Source organism: Anoplophora glabripennis, unplaced genomic scaffold (assembly GCF_000390285.2).
Source record: "Anoplophora glabripennis isolate ALB-LARVAE unplaced genomic scaffold, Agla_2.0 scaffold699, whole genome shotgun sequence".
Classification (NCBI taxonomy): domain Eukaryota; kingdom Metazoa; phylum Arthropoda; class Insecta; order Coleoptera; family Cerambycidae; genus Anoplophora; species Anoplophora glabripennis.
This window is the reverse complement of record NW_019416796.1, coordinates 19,073-38,123: the sequence shown is the minus strand read 5'-3', so window position 1 is coordinate 38,123 and position 19,051 is coordinate 19,073. Positions and strand designations below refer to the sequence as shown.

Here is a 19,051-nt window from a genome sequence, read left to right as displayed (position 1 = left end):
AATAATGATGAAAGCAGAACACCTAGGCTACAGAAAAATAAAATTGTTTATCATGTATTAAAAAACTTTCTGAATGTGAACATATTTGAAAATTTGCATGAACATCAATTTGATAATTTGCCTAACAATTGTAATCATTTAATAGAACTTGTAAGGGCTGAATGTGAAAAGTATATCGATGTACGAATAAATCATGAAGTCAAATTATTTAATTCGGTAAAATCTACGAAAAGGCAAATATTAAATAAATTAATGTTATTTAGAGGATAATAAATATATTTAAATTATTTTGTAGTTTTATTTAATACGACACTAAAATATACTATTTTCTGAATTACAAACTTAAAATTGAATATTTATCATAAGATGCAATATAATGTTTAATATGTAATAAAAATATTACTTAATTCGGATCTGCTTAAAGATGCGCGCGATCAGATTGCCTTCCACACTCCACTTCCCCGGATTTGGCATTCACTGGTACCCGTGCATTGGAATTAGATACGGCCAGTCTAAGTGGTCTGTGGTCTTGACATTCTGTTCGTATTCTGTTCCTTTTAATTTGAATTTGAACTATTGATATCTCCATATAACTGGATAGTTTGACACATTTCTGAATATAGTTCAGGTTTAATTCGGAAACTTCGCTAACTTGTAACCTGAACTACTTTAAGCAAAAAGTTTCATATAAATGTGGCTTCGCTTTCGAGTTAGAGAGTGATAAAATTTAAAAAATCATATTTTCTGAAATATCACTGAGAATGCTTGACATAGGCTGATTAAACTTGGCTCGCTGATTAATCCAATTAGAAATAAAATTTCGATAAGTTGACTTACAAACACATTAACCTGTGACGGATATAAGGGATGTCAGTACCCACAAGAACTTCACAATTTGCACGCCACTGAGTATTCTACAAATTCTATTAGTGATTTTAATTATCAATAACATTTTTAAGAAAATGGACCTATGTATTTCATTTTGTTCCATTTCAAAGTTCTGATATATTTAATTTTAAAATTCGTTTACTATATAGTTAAACAAATCGATGAATAAAGCTAAAACCATTTTTTCCACAAAATTAAGATTTATGGGATTTATTTGTTACTAGTAGGTATAATTGGAATAGAAATAATAGAATACAGCCTAATGCCAAATGCTACAGCCAAAAGTTCTTTAGCATCAAATTGATTTACGTAGAACATTTTCAGATAGTTGAAAATTTACCTTTTTTCTAATTTCTGTATCTCGAAAACGATGCATTTTACAGTCTAATTTCATAAGGGAATATATGTTTCATATTTGCTGGTAAAACTTCATTTTTAAAACCTGTACCATCCATCATATATATTCAAGATTCTCCATGTGTATTTTACACCATCTCAATTATAAAAAAATAAGACAATGCTGTACCATGATTTATTACAGCCTTTAAAGAAACTGAACTTCATTTTATTTTAGTCACTGCGAAATTGGGTTATAATCGCTTCTGCCATTATAGTGTGGCATCAGATCATAGATTAAGCTGCAATTAAATCATGCCCTGCCCAGCTTTCTCAAAAAAATAGTTTTATTAAATTATGCCTTATAAACTTTTAGCAGTCTTTTCGGTTGAGTATCCTAGAATTAGGATATTAGAATTAAATGATACTATTTGCATAATTATAATATACAGGGTGTTAGTAAATAAATGCGACAAATTTCAAGCGGTGATTCTACATGAGAAAATAATGGCAGTTTGCTTATAATCTATAATGCAATCTATTACTTGTTTAGCCGCTCCATCTAAATTAGTGATCAATGATTCAACATATGATTCTAATGCTTGTGCGCAAGTCATTTCCGTCCACTCCACGGTTACAATTTTGACGGTTTGGAATTTAAATTTGTGGGGTGCACGTGTAGAAGAGCTTGTAGTTTTATCTTACTTTTTTTGCTTTTTTTTTATTTATTAAGGTGATATTGAATATATTTATGTACGATCTATTTAAAGGTATTTTATTTTACTTTTCAACTGGACCGTTGTGGTATTTATTAATAAATATATTTTTTTTTGTTTTCTCAAAGAACAGCAGTGAAATATGGCTACTGAATAAGTTATTCGAAACTATATGAAATTGTTGCAGCTTAATTTAAATTCTGAGTTGGTTAAAGTTAAAAATGTTACATATTTGTTTTTATTAGTAATTAGCAAAAAATCTTAACCTATTTTTTTATCTTTAACAAAGAAAATTTAATTGAATAAAATAAGTACTTAATGCTGTTATTTTTGCTGTTAAGTTAGAATGCCAATTTTATTTGTTTAAATATTTTTAGTCATGTTTCATTTCACTAATGCAATTATTTCAAAAAACGTTTTTCTGCTTAGTGAAGAAAACATGCAACGTAAAGCAGAAATCCAAGCAGAAGGAACAGCAGTGAATTCACCCCTTAGAAGATCTAGCCGAAAGACTTCTGTCAACTCACCGACCCCAGCAACGTTAAACACAAGAAGAGCGTCTCAAACACAAAATGAAACTGCACCCAAAACCAGGCGTGCCTCTCTATCACAGGACAATTCTGATAAGGATGAAAAAGTAGATAATAAACCTGCTACAAGAGGAAGAAAAGGTAATTTTTTACTTCACTTGACTAAAAATATTATCTTCGTTGAAATGATATTCAATTCAATACTTTACAATTTCAGTACTATAAACACTAAGTAAAGCAAATATTGTAACCAAAACTATTTTGATTTGAACATTAACAAATGTGGCTTCTGTATCACATGCTCCACACATATGATGCGAAGCAAATCAATTCTTGAAAATCGTAAAACTTATTGGTATAATAGGTTTTTGGATGTACTTAAAAACATTTGAAAATTCCTGCCAAATTCGTTATTGACTTGAGTCATTAGATATACTGGACAAAAGGCCCATCTAATTCACAGTGTCCACTAGATCTTAACGGCTTACAAACGTCAAAGTTTATGGGCAAGCATCAGCCCTTACTTTGACTTATCTGATAACGTAGCTTATAAAACCAATGCTTCAATTATATTATAACTATAGTTCGATCTACAAATGTTGAAAATTACATTGTTGTCTCCATATACCCCGTCACTGTTAGTTTCGAATGATGCAAACCTTTTGATCTCGCACCACACACTGTGCAACTGAAATCTTAAAATGTTGATCATGCATTGTTGCATGTTTTAATGTATATGAGAGCTTTCAGGTATATATGAAATATTTAAAAATTTTATAAGGTCCCATTATTGTAAATTTTAAAATATTGAACTTTATGTTCTTATATTTAAGTATTTTATATTTCCTGTTACAGTATTTACAAAATTAATATGCTAAATATAGTTCTTTGTTGTTTAAAATTGCTTTCAGCTCTACTAAATACAGTTAAAATTGTATTGTACCTAATGCTCTCAGAAAATTTCAAACTCGGCGCCATTTTTAAATACCGGTTCTTTAGGTTATCTGTATAAACAAGATTGTCTAATTCAACGTTTGCATTTCACATTTGAAATACAGGTAATAACTTATTAGAAATACTTAATAAACTTGCTTTTGCTTAAAATATGTCCTGTATATCATAAATGAACGAAAATATCACCATTTATTTCTGTTTTCATTCTGAATATTCTAAAATGTATGTTAAGGACATTTTTTCTGCATCTTGGAATATAGTATTTGAAATTCTCTGATAATTCATAGAGTTTATGCTTGCATTTTATTAAAACTGTTTTGGAATAAGAGGAAATTTACCTGGGTGAGAGAACCATACAGCTGCCCTATTATTCTTTTTTATCTTTTGTGAACTAGATTTCCACCTGGGTGTAGAAAGGAATGATAAAGGGGTCAGTGCCTCTTGTAAGGACCTTTTTAGTGTCCTTGCACTATGTACTGACAACTTTATAGCAATATAAAAATAAATTGCATCCTAAAAAACTGGACAGTTTTTAATCAATCAAAATAGAAATAGATAAAAACATTTTTTCCATTGAATTGTTGAAAAAATTAGGTTCAAACATTTTGTTTATTTGTAAAATCCATCAAATACCTATTATATGTTTTACCTATTCAAAATCAACTGATCTTAGTTAACCTTTTCCAATTCATCCTGTGTCTGTATTGATTAACCATTGCTCAAGTAGTACATATGTAAAACAGAATTTTCAGTAGTTATTAGAAAATGCAGTTCATATTTGATATCATTTTATTCAAATGAAAATCTTTACCTCAGCTGTGGAAAATTGTAAGTTATTGTCGTTACTATTGTGCACTCTTAAAACTAAGTTTCATAAATTATCGTATTTGGCAATTTTAAACTTAATTCCTAAGAATTATATTATAAGAGTACAAAAACAAAAAAAGGGATTTTCTGTAAACACAAGACAAGAAATATCAAACACTAATTCATATTTTGAATTAAAATTAGAATGTTAAAACAGAAGCAAAATATTTCATTACTATTACATTTAATAAAAGTATTAGAGCACTTTCATCAATTATTGTTTACTTAAAATTAAAACTTATTTTCATAGGCATTTAAAAAAATTCTTCCACTTACATATTTTCACATTACCGCCAGCTAGAATAAACTGTTTAAATTTTTTAATACTTAAGGGTAATTATATTGTTTTATTAAGATGTAGGCCTAACTCACATTCTTTTAATGGATCAACCCGTATATTTTTAGACGTTTAGATAGAATGCTATTTTAGACTTACAGTAATATGTCGAAAAATGATTTCTGGTTACTAAACAACCAAGTCATTTTCCACTACATTGTTCTTATATTGCTGTCTTTTTGGCTATATCGGTTTTCTGGGGACATCTGTCAAATTTTATATCACTGGGTTCCATTTGAAAAAACATGTTAAGCCTATATTTTCGTAACCTGACATTTGATTTTTTTTTTCGCAACCTAACTACTATAATTAAGTTTTTTACAACTTGTTATGCATTTTTCTTATTTCAAAGAATAAGAAAGAAAATAGGGAGTAGCGCTTACAGATATTACTTTGCAAGGGATTACCATTAATATGCTCTTTATTGCCTTCGATCTATCAAAAAAGTGAAAAAATTTTTAGTGTAAAAAAAATTGAAAACTGATTCCTGAGATATAAGAAAATTTTTTATGGGGCATTTGTAAATTTTTTCATAATATGTAATGTTTTCTCAGGATTACAGTAATATCAAGTTTTATTAATCTACTTCCAACAGTAAAAGTTGTGGCCAAAGTAATGTGCAATGGCATAAGTCGCATGTCAATAGGTACTTACTAAGCAATCAGTTTTAACACATTGTACCATTGGTTATCGTAATATTTTCTTATTATTAGAGATGAAAGCATCAAAGTTTGTAAAAATATATGTATATAGGCTGTGATAATTAAGTGTAAAAAAATTAACCAAGTTTTTAAGTACATATAACAATAAAATTAGTTTTACCAAAATTCTTTCAAAGATAGTATGACTCTTCAAAGCATTTTTTTGTTATTTTTTACTATAACTTTGTCATTTTTTAAGATATTTGAAAGAAATTCAGTATAAAACAGTATTATGCATAGTCAAACATGAATACATATAAGCATTTTTTTTATACAGAGTATCAGCAAATTTCACCAACGTTTGACAGCATATTCACGACGATAAATAAATACGATCTACGAAAAAAAAGTTAGATACAAAATTTTTGGCTTTTGCCAGAAAGCCATTACAGAAAGCCATTCTTTAGAAAAATGGCATTATTTGCAGGTCTGTATGTTTCGGTTTACATAGCAGTGTCACGGATTTAAAACTTTGAGTTCAGTAGGCAATGAAAACAAAATGTTGATTGCTGTGGCTATCATGTATGTCATTACTGTCGTGTTTCTTTAGGATTCTCATCACTCCACACATGCAAATTAAGAAAATTTACAATTCCGTTCCTTGTAAAACAAGATTCGTCGATACAAAACAATTTTAAGCAAATTATTATGTTCTGTGAAACCATTCACTAACCAGCGGCAACATTGTAAACATGCGTTGGGATCTAAATTTTCAAGTTCTTGAGCAGGAGTTAAATGAAATGGACGTAGAAGTTGCATTTTTAAAGTTTTGTGAACATTAATTTTACATACATTTAATTGTCTTGCAGGCACTTCATAATTTGTATGTGTGGAGTGATGAGAATCCTAAAGAAACATGACAATAATGACATTACCTGATAGCCACAGCAATCAACATCTTGTTTTCATCGCCTACTGAACTCAATGTTTTAAATCAGTGACACTGCTACGTAAACCGAACCATACAGACCTGCAAATAATGCCATTTTTCTCAAAAATGGCTTTCTCGAGGCAATTTTCTCAAGAGACAATTTTTTTTTTAAAATAAAACGACCTTTTCAATGTAGCTGCCCATTTAAAAAAAAAAAAAAAACACTGTAAAGTTTTGACCGCTAAAAGGGAGAGGTAATCAGAGAAACTATCACCTAGTATATCAATTTGATTAAGGCTTTAAGAAATAATATGCCATAATAACCCAAATAAATGTGCCAAATTTTAACGCTATCGGTAAAAGGGTTATGAAATTAAAAATTAAATTAGTTTTATTTTTGACAACATTGAAGGCCTGTAACTCAAAAACCAGAGTTTATATTATTATTATTATTTATAGTGAATATAGAGTCAAACGTTGTTGGTGAAATTTGCGGACACCCTGTATAAAACATAGAGGAGGGGTGCAGCAACTCTAAAGCTGTGTAGTAAAGGTGCCAAAAATTTCAGATGAAGAAATAACTGAAGAAAATTTTATTAAATTAAATTAGGTACATCTTTTAAAATGTTGTATGTTTTTTTATAGAGATTTTTTATCTTGGGGAGAGGGGTATAATATCACCAATTAAAGTTCTGCGTACAAGTGCCTTGTGGCAGTGGGGCGTAGAGTATAAGCGCATCAACTCCAAATTTCTTCTTTTACATAGGTGATAGATACTACTGCTCCATGCCTAACATACAGAACACCTTAAGCAGTAATTTGCTATATTTTTTTATAGAGATTCTCAGAAAATGCAGTTTTTTCAAACATCACTTTATTTAAAAAAGTAATTAAATAAAATTTCATTTTATGCAAAATTTGTAATTAAGCTTTATTGTATTACATTCAGAGCTATATCTCGATATTAACTTTTTAAATAGCTTTAAATCATTAAAATATTTAATGTAGTTAAAAATCCAGCAAAGAAATGGAGTTTACTTAGATGAGAATACCCTTAATACTTAATATTCCGTAATTGATAACTACGAACTATGACTAATGAACTATATATTTTAGTGATTTACAACAAATATACCTTTACAATAATTAAAGTGAAATTTCAAAAAACACTAGTGTTTACTTAAAATCTTTACCAACAAAAAACAAATAACAAAAGATAGCTTAAATTAAGTGTCTAGATTGACCACTTGCCACAACCGATTGTTCTTATTTTTTTTTAAATAATATACCTAAATATAAATAATAAATAATTAATTGAATCAATTGTTAAGTATTATTTACTACAGCAAATTTGTTTATTTATTCTATATCTCATAATTTGTATTTAGTACAACTTTGTCAGCATGAAAGATGCAAATAAAACTGATGTATGAATACCTGACAATCAAAATGTTCTCTTTTTAACTATATTTATTACGTGTTTTCAATTATTTGTAAAATTCTATGAATGATGAGACAGTTATGAATTTGGTTAAAGCATTGTTAAATTATTTTGAAAATTCCTTATAATTTGCTTGCTAAATCTTTATTCAGTTATACATATCAAACAAAAGAATGTCAATTATGGGTGGCGATATCCAACCAAGACGATTGTTAGCTGGTGCTCCAAATTTAAGAAACATTCATTGTACAGATTGTTTTTTGTAGACATGTCAACTTTACAAATTTCAAACTACTAAATGCAACATAATGAATTACAGGTTTCATTTTATTCTCATTTTTGTTGCTTCCAACTTTTATTAGGGTATTTTCTGTATAGTTAATTTGCAAAATTAGAAAATTTTGCAAGTATTTCACTTAAAAAAAAAATGCTTGAATAACAGCATTGTCATGCCCTATCAAATCTGTTTTTATAATTATCTGTGATATAATTACTAGAGCTGTCATAATTAGCCGCACACCAAAGGCGTGCGGATTATCAATATAAAATACAGTGAACAGTGATTATAAGATTTATGTCATTGTATCATTGTGAAACACGTAAATTGTTCTACGCATCATTGGTATCGTTTCCACAATCAGAATGGAATACGTTAGATCACATCATCATGTATGTCTCTACCCTTGTTTCAGCGAAACTTATTCGCGGCGGTGATAAAATATCTTAATTTGAGGAGAATGACCGTTCGACATCTACTGATTTAATATTTGCATAATTAAATAATAAAATAATCTACTTCCAAGCTGGTCGGACATGGTAATTTCCACTTGGGGTTATATTTATTCCAGTAGGAATGAAATGTTTTATTATTTACTATATCAAATGGAAGGTTACATGCAATCAATATAAAGATTAAATCAAACATATATTATGTCTTCTGGTTTTCGCTAGTTTTTTTATGTGTGTTGTGCACTGTTTAATACTTATTACTTTTTGTTTAATAATATTTTTTTTGTTTTTATTCCTAGTATGTGTATGTTTATTTTGATTTCTGTTTCTGTTTTTTTTTTTTTATTAAGTTTTGTTTTTGTTTTCACTTTCTTTTTCTTTGTGCACTTGCACTTGCACTTGTTGATTTTGGGTTTGTTTTTGTTGTTTACTTTTGCTACTGCTGCGTTTGTGATGTTGAGCTTGTGATTTTTTTTTCTTTGTTTTTTTTTTTTTTTTATTTTTATAAATAAATTAATCATTTAAATGAAGGGTGCAGTAAATGGGTATTTTTAGAACTTATTATTTTCCTTTACTTTCATAAAATTCTTTTCTATTCCAAAAAATATATCTGTTTTGTATTCCATCTGAATAGTTTTTATATGTTAATAATTTTATAGCTACTGACCGGTAAATTTATTATTTTTTTTTTTTTAGTCAGTATAGTATGAATTGTTTGCTGTTTTTTAGCACTAACTACGTTCGACGTAATTACACACAATTATGCATCAAAAGACAAATAAAATCATAAAAGAAATCATTCGATTACCTACAAGGAAATCAAGGACTAAATAGCTAGGCATCTCGCATGACTGACGGCTCCAATGGCTAGCAGACCGATTGTGACAGTTCTATAATAATTACATATTTTTTCTTCCATTAGAAGTAAGTTACACTCGGAAAGAGATATTATATGAGAAAAAAAAAATAAGAACCAGAAGTACCTATACAATTTACTTTCGAACTTTATACAGGCCAACCACTTTTGAGTTGTACACCATGAAAATCTAAACTAGAAAAGTTGGTGAATGTACAAAAAAAGTTTGCACATTTTTATACCTCATGCTGTTTAATATTGTTAAAAAGGGGTTGAAGAGATGAAATTACAAAAAATTATTCGAGGTATTTAAGCTTATGAAAAAAAAAAATAATTGAAAATAGATATCGTTCTCGAAATATTCTGAAAAATCTCAATAGTTTTACTACACATTTCTCTATATCTTTTTTTTGTGTCTGAAATGTTTGCAATGTGGAGGGTTACATCTGGTTACCATTTAAACTTAAACTTAGCATCTGGTCATTAATTTATAAAGTATTATTTAAATCTATGTCTTCTATAACGGGCAATTTTAGGGGATCACTATTTTGTCCTCAACTTTTATTTTTACCTAATTTAAAAATAAAAGATACTCTTTTGAAGGAAAGTACTATTAAAGAATTTCATAGCTTCGATCGTGTATGCTTCCCATTTCTAACAATTTCTATAAAATAAGCACTTTAGTTGAATAAATATAAAATTTAGTAGATTTCCATTGATGAAAAACGTAGCAGATTTTCTAGAAAATGTTTTAAATTAAATATCTTTAAATTTAATTCAAGTACAGGGTGATTCACTATATTTTGACCCCCCTTTAACTTGTTTGTTTTAAGAGTTATAAAAAAATGTGAAATATAAAAGTTGCACGAGTTTTTATAAATTCTTCGAAAATGATGGTAGAAAAACAAATGAAGTCCAAACAAAATGTCCGCGAATGTTGACTTTGTTAAATGGAACACAATATATATTTTTACATATTTGGATAGAAAGTTCCCTGTCAAGCATAGTCATGTAGGGTTTGTTGGGTCCATCTCTAACAATAAGCGAGATACTATTAAAACACAAAAAAAAAGGTTTTTTTATTAAGAAAATAAGATCTTGTAATTGTTAAACCTCTTTCAGGCATTTCTGCCTTTTTCCAATTATGTAAGTATTTACAGATTTAGTTATAATATATTTTGACAGATCGGACATTGATATGGTCCAAAATGTGTATAGGTATTTTAACTAAATCTCACTAATTAGGCTGTGAGAGGCCTAATTGCTCATAGATTTATATGGTAGGCCGTGACAGTCACAGGTAATGTCATGACTACATTGTTATTGTTTGACAGTTTGTATTATTATTTAATTAAAATAGGTTACACAGAAGTAGAAAATTGAAATATAGGAATTAAAATAGAGCAAAGTTCTTCTCCATACTTTATTTTATTTCTAAATAATTTTCAACTTCTGTGTAACCTATTTTAATTAAATAATAATACAAACTGTCAATCAATAACAATGTTGTCAAAACATTACCTGTCACTGTCGTGACCTACCATATAATGTCCATGAGTAATTAGACCTCTCACGGTTTAATTAGTGAGATTTCGTTACATTACCTACACGCATTTTGGACCATATCAATGTCCAAAATGTCAAAATACATTACAACTAAATCTGTAAATCCTTATGTAATTGGAAAAAAGGTAGAAATGCCTGACAGAGGTCGGACAATTACAAGATTCGTTTTTCAATTGTATCTTGCTTATTGTTAGAGATGGACCCAAGAAACCTTATATGACTATGCTCTATAGGGAACCTTATATCCAAATATGTAAAAATATACAGGGTGTTCCATTTAACTTATATCATTTTTGAAACATTCATAAAAACTCGTGCAACTTTTATATTTCACATTTTTTTATAACTCTTAAAACAAACAAGTTAAAGGGGGGGCAAAATATAGGGAATCGCTCTGTACTTGTTTTATAGAAATTTTTCAAAATGTCTACTATTTGAAAACGTGATGAAAGTTATGAATGTTACATATAAGCTTCATTTGTATGTATTTGTTCAAATACACCAAATAATAGGCAACCCCATAGTGTGCATTGTCATGAAGAATTTCTCAATATTTTTACTAGATCGATTTTTGACCTTATGTACTTCAGACATAAGTACCAAAAAAATGGCTTCTTTGTCATGACCTTTAAATTTTTAGCATAATATATACTCAATCTCAAGAAATCACATTTTAATTTTGTGGTAACTAAATTTTATTAACAATTTTTGAAACGATTATTCGTTGTATTGTTTACCGTATTTTTTAATTTGTTTTTTTTTAGGTTCTACTACAAAGGAAGAGTCTGAACCAAAACCGGAACCTGCTAAAACCAGAGGCCGAAGAGCCTCTGCATCCACTGTAGAAGAACCAAAACCGCAAGCCACTACAAGACGTCGAAGGTCAAGTGCTGCAGAAGATCATCCAGCTGATATTGAGACTTTAAAACCAATTAAAACTCGCAGAAGTTCTGCTACCGAAAAACCTACTGAGGAGGAACCTGCCAAAAAAACAACTAGAGCACGACGAAGTTCAGTTAAAGAAGAAGAGCCCAAAGAAGAACCTGTTAAAAGAACTACAAGAAGCAGAAAAGGTTCAGTTGATACAGCAGACCACACTGAACCTAAACAGAAGAAACCCAATACTAGAGGACGGAGGTTATCCACAGATGAACTAGATAGCGAACCTGAACCGAAAGCTATTAAACTAACACCAGTAAAATCTAAAGGAAGACTTTCTGTGACTGAAAATACGGTTAATTTAGAACCAATTGAAGAACTAGAATCGGAAATAAAAAGTAGGAGTAGTAATTCTCCAGTAACAAAAGATACAGCAATAAATCTTACACCTGTTAGGCCTACTAAACCAACAGAAGTCACAACAAATTTAAATTTAAGTGTTATCAATGAAACTAGTATAGTAGAAGAAACACAAGATGATAAAGATAAATGCGAAGGAGAAACAATAACACCAAGAAGGTCACCTAGATTAAATAAAAGTAAACGAAAGTCAGCTGAAAAATTGAATAGTCCGTGTAGTTCACCAATTAGTCATTTAAATATGGAGGAAAACCAATCACCTAAACCAGATATGAGCAACTCGAATAAAAAAGAGGAAAATGCAGAACATCTTCAAACAAGTCCAAAAAAACTGAACTTTATTGATACAGAAGAGCCAATAAATTTGGAAGGAGATGCAAAGGATGAAGTTTCTTCTGAAACAATAGAAATCAAGACACTTGAAAATGAACAGATGAAGGAAAATGAAGAAGATAAATTCTCAGAAGAAAAATCATTAGAGAAGAGTTGTGTTAGCAAAACATTAACAGAAGTTTGCAATATAAACATGGAATCTGATGGATCTTTCAAATTCCATTTGAATGTGTCAGTTTCAGCTTCCCAAAATGAAAGTATCCAAGAAAAGGACGAATTGAACAGTTCTAAATCTAGTAATGCAAGTGATAAAGAAAATGTTAATGCAAACACCGTTTCAAGTCCAAAGAAAAACACTGGAGAAGAAAAGGATCAAGTTTCAAATATCTTAACTAATACTCCTGTTCATGATAAAAGCTTAATCCAAGAAGAAATTGTTGTTGCTAGAATTTCAAATGTATTCCGACCAAAAATGAAGGAAAATAGTTTTATGGAGCCAATGGAAGTTGATGAATATCCCTCAATGTTAGAATCAGAACAAGGTAAATCTGAAGCATCAAATATTGGGGATGTACCAGCTACATCTACCTTAAGTGCAAAGAAGAACTTCAAAGATGTTGAAATTGAAGAACAACCTGTCAATAAAAATTTACAGAAAGGAAGTTTGATTGACGTAGAAAATGACTCTGTAGGTGATAGTTTTTATTTGAACCTAAGTACTGGTGCTGAAAAAAATGAAGATCCAAACGATGTTTCACAAACTATGGTGCAGGATGAAGACTCCAAAATTAAAACACCTGAAAAATTTATAAAGGATGAACATTCCGAGTTAGAAACACTTGGTGCAGAAGGTTCAAGTGAACAAATTGATAACCAATTAGAGAGTTTTGATGAAGTGGAAATTAAATCACATGTTGAGAATGTACTTGAAGAAGAAAAAATCTCTAGAGAAGCAATAACCAATCCTAGATGTCAAATAGCAGGAGTTGAACGGAATTTAGAGGAAACTGCAGATAAAAATATTTCCTTGGAGAAGAATCAAGACATAAAAGAAACACCTTTAAGTACATTGCCAGATGAATTAATGAAAAATAATGATCTAGAACCACAGTCACCAGAACACATCAAAAAACAAAAAGATACGAGTTCTCATTCTAATGAAAGTCTAAGAACAGGTGATGAAAATAGGAGATCAGGAAGCCCTTCGTTTATTTGTATACAGACTGCAAATAAGAAGAAAACTTTGTCAAGAAAATCTAATAGTCCTCAACCGCAACATCCATCTCAGACTGAACTAGTAGAAAAAGATTCATGTTTGAGAAGATCTAAAAGTCCACAGCCTACAAAGTATGTGCCAAAAAGATCTAGAAGTCCACAGCATGTGAAAGATAAATCTAGAAAATCCAAAAGCCCTCAATCCCAAAGATCACCAAAAAGTGAGCCATTAGAGGAAGGAACAACATCGAGAAGTTCAAAAAATTCTCGGTCAAGAAAGCTGTATACCACTGAACAAAATATAGGGAAAGTCACTAGACATGCCAGTCCATCGGCATTAGAAGATAAAGATTTGTCTACAGAGGACATAAATCCCTCCTTAGTGAATGTTCAAAATGAGATAGACGAAGAAAAGTCTTCCCTTAGACAATCCATTGAAAATTTACCATTGCAAGAAACGGCTGTTACAGAAGTAATTCTAAGTCCTGCAGTAAGCAAAGAACAAAATACAGATGCTATATCTACTCCCCCGGAGAGTTCAGCTAGTCAATTTGAAGAAGGGATACTCTTAAAGAAATTAAAAAGTCCTTTAATCGAAGCTAAATCTCGAGCAGATGAAGAAATATTTCCAGAAATTTCTATTGATTTATCAGATAAAAAGGTAGAGGCAAGTCCTTCAGCAATTATTAAAAAACTAGTTGATCGTTCAAATGAAGAAGAGAAAATAGACATCGAAGAGTCCGATAGTCCAACAATGGATAGAAAGGAAGATACAGAAAATTTAAAATTTGTTGATTATTCAAATGAGGAAGAGAAAATAGATATTGAAAAGCCCAAAAGTCCTGCAACAGATAGAAAGCAAGATGCAGAAAATTTACAAGAGAAACAAAGTTTAAACAAATCTAAGTATTCTGAACTTGAGGATGCTTTCAGTGCTACTGAAAGTCCTGGCGGTCGAAATTTGAAAATCAGTGATATTGAAGTTGAAGTGAGAAGGAGGTCTAAGAGTCCCGAATCTCTAAGAAGGTCTAAGAGTCCACATTCAGATAGTAGTATGCTCGAGAAACCATTAGAATCAGACAAAAGTTCAACAGAGAAAGCTAACTTTGAATCTGGAAAAATTGAAGATATAGAGATAAATAAATTGAATGTGGAAACATTAGTAAAATCAGAAAGCTCTAACAACTTGAAGGATTTAGAAACTCAGTCTAAGCAATCTTTGGATGATGTAGAAGATACAGTAAATATAACATCTAAGGAGTCATTGAAATCAAATAATTTAGATGACTATGATTTTGAGTTACCTTCTGATGAAGAGGAAGCTGAAAAAACCCATGCAGCAGAATATGACCAAAGCACAGTTGTATCCAGTTATATTGCAACATCTCAACTTATCAGTGATTTATCGACTAGTACTGAAATGGAAACTATGATCCTAAACAAGAAAAAACTAGATACTTCAAAAGTACATGAGGAAGAACTTTGTACAGAAGAAGACAGTTCTGGTATTTCTCAAAGTACTGAGGAGATATTTGCAGTAGAGTTGAATACTAATCACACAGACCTAAAAGAAAAAGATTTGGAGAAAAACAGTGATAGTGAAGAAATATTTGATAATATACAAAATTCACAGGAAAGTAACGTCCAAAAAGATATAGATGATGATAAAAGTAGTGAAAATGGTGACAAATTAAAAGGTAAATTTACAGATGAAGTTCAAGACAATGCCATGAAAGGACAAGATGAATTAGTAAATTTGATCGAGGAAAAAATAAACAACTCAGATATGAAAAGTCCCCAGAAGAAATTGAAAGTGAGAAAATACTCTTTGAAGAAAGAAATGGAATCTTATGAGGAAGATATGGAAAGAAATAATAAAGAGAAAACAGATTCAGACGGAGAAAATGAAAGTAAATCACATCATTCGAAAAAATCGAAGAAGAAACGTAGAATTAGGGAGGAAGATTTAGAAATATTTGATATATATAGTGACGATTCAGATATAGGGATTATAGCAATAAAGAACCCTAAAAAGAAACAGAAGAAAGTTCGGAAATCTAAAGATTCCGTTGCAAAAGAATCTGAAGGTACTGAAGACACTAAATCAAAAGACAAAAAGACTACAAAAAAGAAGAGGAAAATCGTGTCTCCTGTAAAACTAATAAAAAATTCGACCTCTGAAGAAGACACCAATCTAGAAAAAAATACTCTAGATTATAATGAATTGGGAGATACTATAAATTCCCAAGAATGTAACGAACAAAAATCGAAGAAAAATAAATCAGTTTCTCCTAAAATATCTATAACAAAAGAAAAGCGTGCAAAAGACAGTTCAAAGAAATCACCTGCTTCGATATTAGATGAATTTATCACTAAGAAAATAGCAGAGCTGACGAGTGAAGAATCTTTTTCTGAAGATGAAAATTCAGTTGAACCAAATGATTACATATGTACCATGGCTGAAGAAGGAGAAGAAGACACACCTTCTGAAGACAGTAATGCTATTATTGACGAAGGTGAGTCAGTAGGTTCTACCGAATCGGAATATGGTTCTAATAGTGACGAATATGATGAAAATGACTCATTTATTTGTGACGATGAAGAAGAGCGATTGTTGTCTGGTGAAGAATACGCTTTGAACTCTGAGAAAACAAAGAAGAAATCTCGTATCATTCAATTAGACAATTGTGATGATGATATTATTAAGATCCAGAAAAAAGAAAAAACAAAACCAACAAAGAAGAAACGATCAAGAATTATCTCCATAACAGAATCAAGTGAATCAGATGCAGGTGAAGTTGAGTTACATAACGATAATGATTCAGAAGAAATGGTAAAAACTGTAGAAGAAACTAGTGAAATTGAAGAAGTAGTATGTGTCGAAGAGAAAACAGATGATGAAGTTTTTATTGTGGAAACAAAACCAACTGCAATTAGCCAGGAAGAATCTCCAGATGTGAGCCCGACTGAAAGTCCAGTATTCGAACAACGCACTGAGAAGAAAAGGCTGTCGTCTATAACTATACAGGAAAACATAAACGTTAAGGAAATTAAGGATTCACCTCTAAGTGAACGAGTTTCAAATTTAATCGATAGCTTTTGTACTAAAATGCGTAAAGGAGAAATTTCCATGAATTTGTCCATTGAGTGCTGTGCAAAAGATGAATCTGAACATGAAATCCAGCAAACTAGAAATGCCAAGAAGAGAAGACTATTGAGAAGTAGCAGTAATGTTGAAATTAATCAATCTGTGGATAAAGAGGATAATGTGAATTTCGAGGAAGACAGTTCAGAGGAAATATTCTATATGAAAACCACACCACCAAAACGATTGAGTGTTAGTATGGATAACAGTACTTTGGCCGAGGCAAAAAAGAAAGCGAGGAAGAAGCGGAGGTTGAGCAAAAGCATGGATCATTTGGATCAAATAGGAACTAAAAGTAAGAAAATTGAAACTAACAAAAAGAAGAAGAAGAGGAAGAATGTTGAGAAAAAGTCATTAAGAAGTCCTAAGCGAGATAATCCCTTGGAACATGAACTAAGGGTGCGGTCTTTGGGTCTTATAAACCAGTTGATCACCGATATAAAGAACAGACCTAGACGTATTGTGAGGCCAAGCACTAACATGAATAATTCTTGGATTACCGAAGTGGCGTATGTCAAACCATCGACTACAGCCTTTGATAAGGAGGAAAAGGCAGCTTACAAAGCAGGTAAAGTTCATCCAAAGGATTTTAGAAGTCAGGTGCTGAATGATCCTTCGAGAATTCGAAGAATTGACACTAAAGCACTGTTGAAGAAGAAAGGGGTACATTTATAGGCAGGAGGATGTTTTCTTCAATTAAGTTGAAAAATTTACTTCTAGCATATTTTACAATATAAGTTAGTGATAGTGTTCCAATATTTTATTCTTTTGATTGGGAAACAAATTTTATTGTGATGTTAATATCTAATTTGCTTTTACTTTAAACAGTGACTTAGATTGTTTCTTAACTTTTAATGGCAAAAGCAAACATGTAAGCCTGCATTTGTCTTCTGTGTTAAGTTTGTTATATTTTTTTATTTAATGATGATTTGTCCTTTATATGCCCTATTATTGTTAGTTTTAAGTATTTTTTTTGTAAGGCTGATTTTAAATGATATTCATGAATTCCAAAATAAATATGCTATTCATATACTTTTTTATTACATATCCTTTTCAATAATTTTTTAAATTTTGAATCGAAATTGTTATCTATAAGGTAAAACTATAATTTCAAATAAATGTTACAGAAACAATGTACGAAACTAGGGGAACAGTGGAATAATAAATTTTTATGGTGTAAAAGGTAATTGGCAGGATGATGTGTATTTTGTATTTAAATGCTGAACCCTTTCATCGAAAATAAATTTAAACTGGTGGCTCTTGACTCCCATACCATGAAGGGTGGAAAAATTTGGATACAAAGTATTGAAAATAAAAATTAAATATATTTGGGCAGTTTTATTTTAAGTACTATTTGAAATATGAAAATGTGTTCCAACATTATTTTTGATAGTGAGCGGGATTTCTCGCACCATTGATTTTTCAATAGGTAGATAGTCTGTTTTCACAATCAATTTAAACTTTTACAGTATTTAAAAATACATAAGAAGCAATACGTAAGTAAATATTAATTATATTTCGCTTGTAAATTATTTGATGTTTTCTCAAATTGAGTCCAAATGTATTGCTCCGTTTGCTGCTGAAGTTCATGGTTCTGCTAATAAATGAATTTATAAAATGTTTGCCTTAAATTAATTTAATAAATAAATAAAGCACAAAAAGCAATTTGTACTTTAACTGCCGCTGTACTTTGTATAAAGAGGCTAAGGGAATACGATAGTTCTATATTAGGGGTGTACGAAAATTGCCTTGTAGTGATCTCAACATAGCATTCTCTCTCTCTAAAGCCGTAAGAATAACAAGGACACAAATAATAATTTGAGCAACCAGAGTCAATTTTCGTAAACTCCTATTAGAATTTAATTAGAATATATACGCGGCATAGAGTGTGATACGAAGAGACACAAGATATGAAAAAGGAATAAGTGAGCGCCATTATTCCATGGCTAGAAATTGGCCTCAATGATTTGGGATCGAGGGGGATTATCACTCTTTATCCTGCCTCATCTCGTGTAAGCCTGGACAGCCTTTGTAGGTGGGCCCCATCCGTCGTCTACCCCGACCGCAAATGCGGCCGGTGTAGGCGCTTTGTGGGACCTCCTTTTGTCCTGGCTGGGCCCCGCCGGCTAGGGCTCTTTCTTCTGGCGCTCTTCTTGCTTCGCCGACTCGTCTGTGTAAACCCCGGGGGTTTACTCGATCCCAAATCATTGAGGCCAATTTCTAGCCATGGAACAATGGCGCGGTTAGCTCAAGTTTGATTGTGTTAG

At 30.8% G+C, this 19,051-nt stretch overlaps 1 protein-coding gene across 2 annotated transcripts; it reads left to right on the top strand.

The window, feature by feature from the left end:
• The first annotated feature begins 1,880 nt into the window (after window positions 1-1,880).
• LOC108911500 (titin-like) lies at window positions 1,881-17,814 on the top strand. Of its 2 annotated transcripts, none has more exons than XM_018716452.1 (3): window positions 1,881-1,994; window positions 2,370-2,611; window positions 11,557-17,814. In XM_018716452.1, the coding sequence occupies exons 2-3, from the start codon at window positions 2,380-2,382 to the stop codon at window positions 17,457-17,459; spliced, it is 6,135 nt and encodes a 2,044-aa protein (XP_018571968.1). In that variant the 5' UTR covers window positions 1,881-1,994; window positions 2,370-2,379; the 3' UTR covers window positions 17,460-17,814. The 2 variants fall into 2 exon arrangements, with proteins under 2 accessions (XP_018571968.1, XP_018571969.1); XM_018716453.1 differs by having other exon boundaries at window positions 1,910-1,957.
• Window positions 17,815-19,051: the final 1,237 nt, after the last annotated feature.